General features: G+C 40.3%; 1 protein-coding gene across 1 annotated transcript in view; it reads right to left on the minus strand.

Moving 5' to 3' along the window:
* The window catches only part of LOC104963125 (sodium-dependent neutral amino acid transporter B(0)AT2-like), a 12,780-nt gene that overhangs the window by 1,199 nt on the left and 9,081 nt on the right, over positions 1-2,500 (minus strand). Inside the window, exons 4-5 of the mRNA XM_010791686.1 lie at positions 1,658-1,784; positions 361-542 (exon numbers count right to left, since the gene is read on the minus strand). Coding sequence (XP_010789988.1) covers positions 361-542; positions 1,658-1,784 — 309 coding nt within the window. The remainder of the gene's footprint in view (positions 1-360; positions 543-1,657; positions 1,785-2,500) is intronic.

Here is a 2,500-nt window from a genome sequence, read left to right on the forward strand (position 1 = left end):
CAAACACCTACGGACAACCCAACCCAACCCCCACATAAATAAAGGGAATAATAATAGTTATGTCTAAGTCCAGTTGAACCCTGGCTAGAGGGTTAACAGCATGGTGCGTATCTTGTAAAATAACACATATAGACATAATGTAATGTAATATGTTGTTAATATATTAAAGTGCAATTTTGACTCAGAATAAGAATACCTTTATTAGTCCCACAGAGGCGACATTTACATTACAGAAAAGAGCCAAAGACATCTTAATGTTACCTTTGAAAGAGTTACTCCTCTTCTGCCTCATCCCCTACTCGTTAAAACACATTTTCTCCAAACTAACAAAAGCATAACGGAGCAGTTAATCCTCCTTACCTTCCCAGAAGACTGGATTCCCTTTATCATGGCGAGGCAGACCATGGTCCAGGCAGCCAGCAGGCACAGAGTCATCCTCCAGTTCAGACCTCCGCCCTCAGAGATGTTGTTGGAGATGTTCAGGGCCTCGCGGTACCAGTAGTACGTGGTGGCCGAGCTCTTTTCACACTCTGGCACCACATCTGAGGACAACACGGTACAAGATAAGCACTGAGGCCTTCTGATAGGAGTTAAAGGCTGATTCCATGGTGAATTTATCAGTCCATCAGTCTTAAAGCTGGAGTAGGAAGTTTATTTTGTTAGTGTCAATGGGCTAATATACCATAATAACCTTTCAGTATTTTGAAATTCAAGTGGTTTAAGAGGAAACTAGACTTCTTTATCCTGGATTTGTTCTTAGAATATAGTAAACCTAGCCTGTGACAGACGACTTTGGCAAATCACAGCTCAATTCAGAAAGACATAAATGCAGATCTTGTGCACATTATTTCAGAAACCTTGATTCAACCAGGGAATATGTTTCAGTTTCAGAACATTCCAGCGTTAGCAAAGAAAATGAAGGGAGACAGACAGTGGCGATCCTAGAGTCGGTGGGGGCCCTAGGCAAGCATTGACTTGGGGCCCCTCGAACCAGCTTTCCGAGCCCCCCCCCCCGGAGCGGAGCAAGGCAACTTCAGATGAGAAGCAGCATTTTACGGTGCGCTATGCATGGGGCCGCCTTGAGGGGGTTTCCCGACATGTCGTTGCAGTCAATTAAAGGGTGTTTCATGTTGTCGTTGTTGTGGACCTTTTTAATCTACCTTCTTTGGGGGCCCCCTTCTGGTCCGGGGCCCCCAAGTAATTGCCAGCCTTGCCTGTTCGCAAGGAGCGCCCCTGGAGACAGATATGAAGTGTTGCTCAGGAGGAAACATTTTGCTAAAAGTTTCGCTTTCTGCCAACCAAGCCAAAAGGTTGCGTCTGCGGATAGCTAAAGGCTAACGTTAGCAAAATGTTCTCTCCATCTTTGAAATGTTTGCCCTTAGTATAGCTAGCTAGAGACTCAAATCACAGTATATTATCTTAAAGGGTTTTCAGGCCTGCATTTACAAGTAAGATTACCTATAAATCGTATGGTTGATGTTTTTAATAAATGACTAGTACTCGTAAAGGTTGCTATGTTCTAATGTTTTTTTCTTTGCCCACCCTGGGGAACCACCTAAAGTTACTATGTACTGAAAGCTTTCTATGGATTTTTTTTCGAAATGACCCCCAAACTAAACCACCTACCCCAGCTTTAACATGTGTGTTTGTGTCTTACATGTCATGGTCTTGTTCTTGACCAGCGGACACTCGTGCCACGGCAGCGGCTGCTGGAAGGACTGAGAGAAGTAGAAGAGACTCCAGCTGATGATGACGTTGTAGTAGAGAGCCACAAAGAAGCACACCTACAGGAAACAGGGGGGAGTTAGCTTCAGATACACACAACCAGAAACAGTGGATAGATATGTTTAACTTTAGAGGTAAACATTCATCATGCGCTACCAAACATGATCGACATGTATTCTTTCTCTTTGTTATTGCTATTCCTTTTTTAAAATCTTATTTAGACTTTTCCTGTTGCTCAAAGCGCTTGACTAAACTATACCACTTCCTGTTTTGTAGATGTATGAATTGGGGTATAGTGCGTTTGAGGTTACAGTAAGAACGATCATTTAACACACAGTTTAAAAATGAAAAACTAAAAATGAAATATCCAATCCTCTTAGTGACCAAATGTTTCAAGAATTGTATTTATTATTATGTTTTGCATTATTTATTTCTATTATAATTGAATGAAAACGTTTTTCTTATATTTTATTCATGAAAGTAGCATAAAGGCAATAAGTCTACGTATTGATTACTCATAGACAGACATATAATCGACAACTATTTATTCTTTATATTATATCAATAGGTTTGAATTTTGGACTGAACACCAAGCCGTCAAGTTGGACTTTTAGAAAGCAAAACATATTACAATTTTCTGACATTTTATAAAGCACCCAATGTATCCCAATTTGTATGAGCTGTGTGTATTAATGTTTACGTCTGTGTTATTTATTTATATTATGAAAGGTTGTGGTTGTAAACAAATGTGATTGACTGATGAATACAAATGCAG

The sequence above is a fragment of the Notothenia coriiceps genome, unplaced genomic scaffold (genome assembly GCF_000735185.1).
Source record: "Notothenia coriiceps isolate Sejong01 unplaced genomic scaffold, NC01 NC01_scaffold00035625, whole genome shotgun sequence".
Taxonomy (NCBI): Eukaryota; Metazoa; Chordata; class Actinopteri; order Perciformes; family Nototheniidae; genus Notothenia; species Notothenia coriiceps.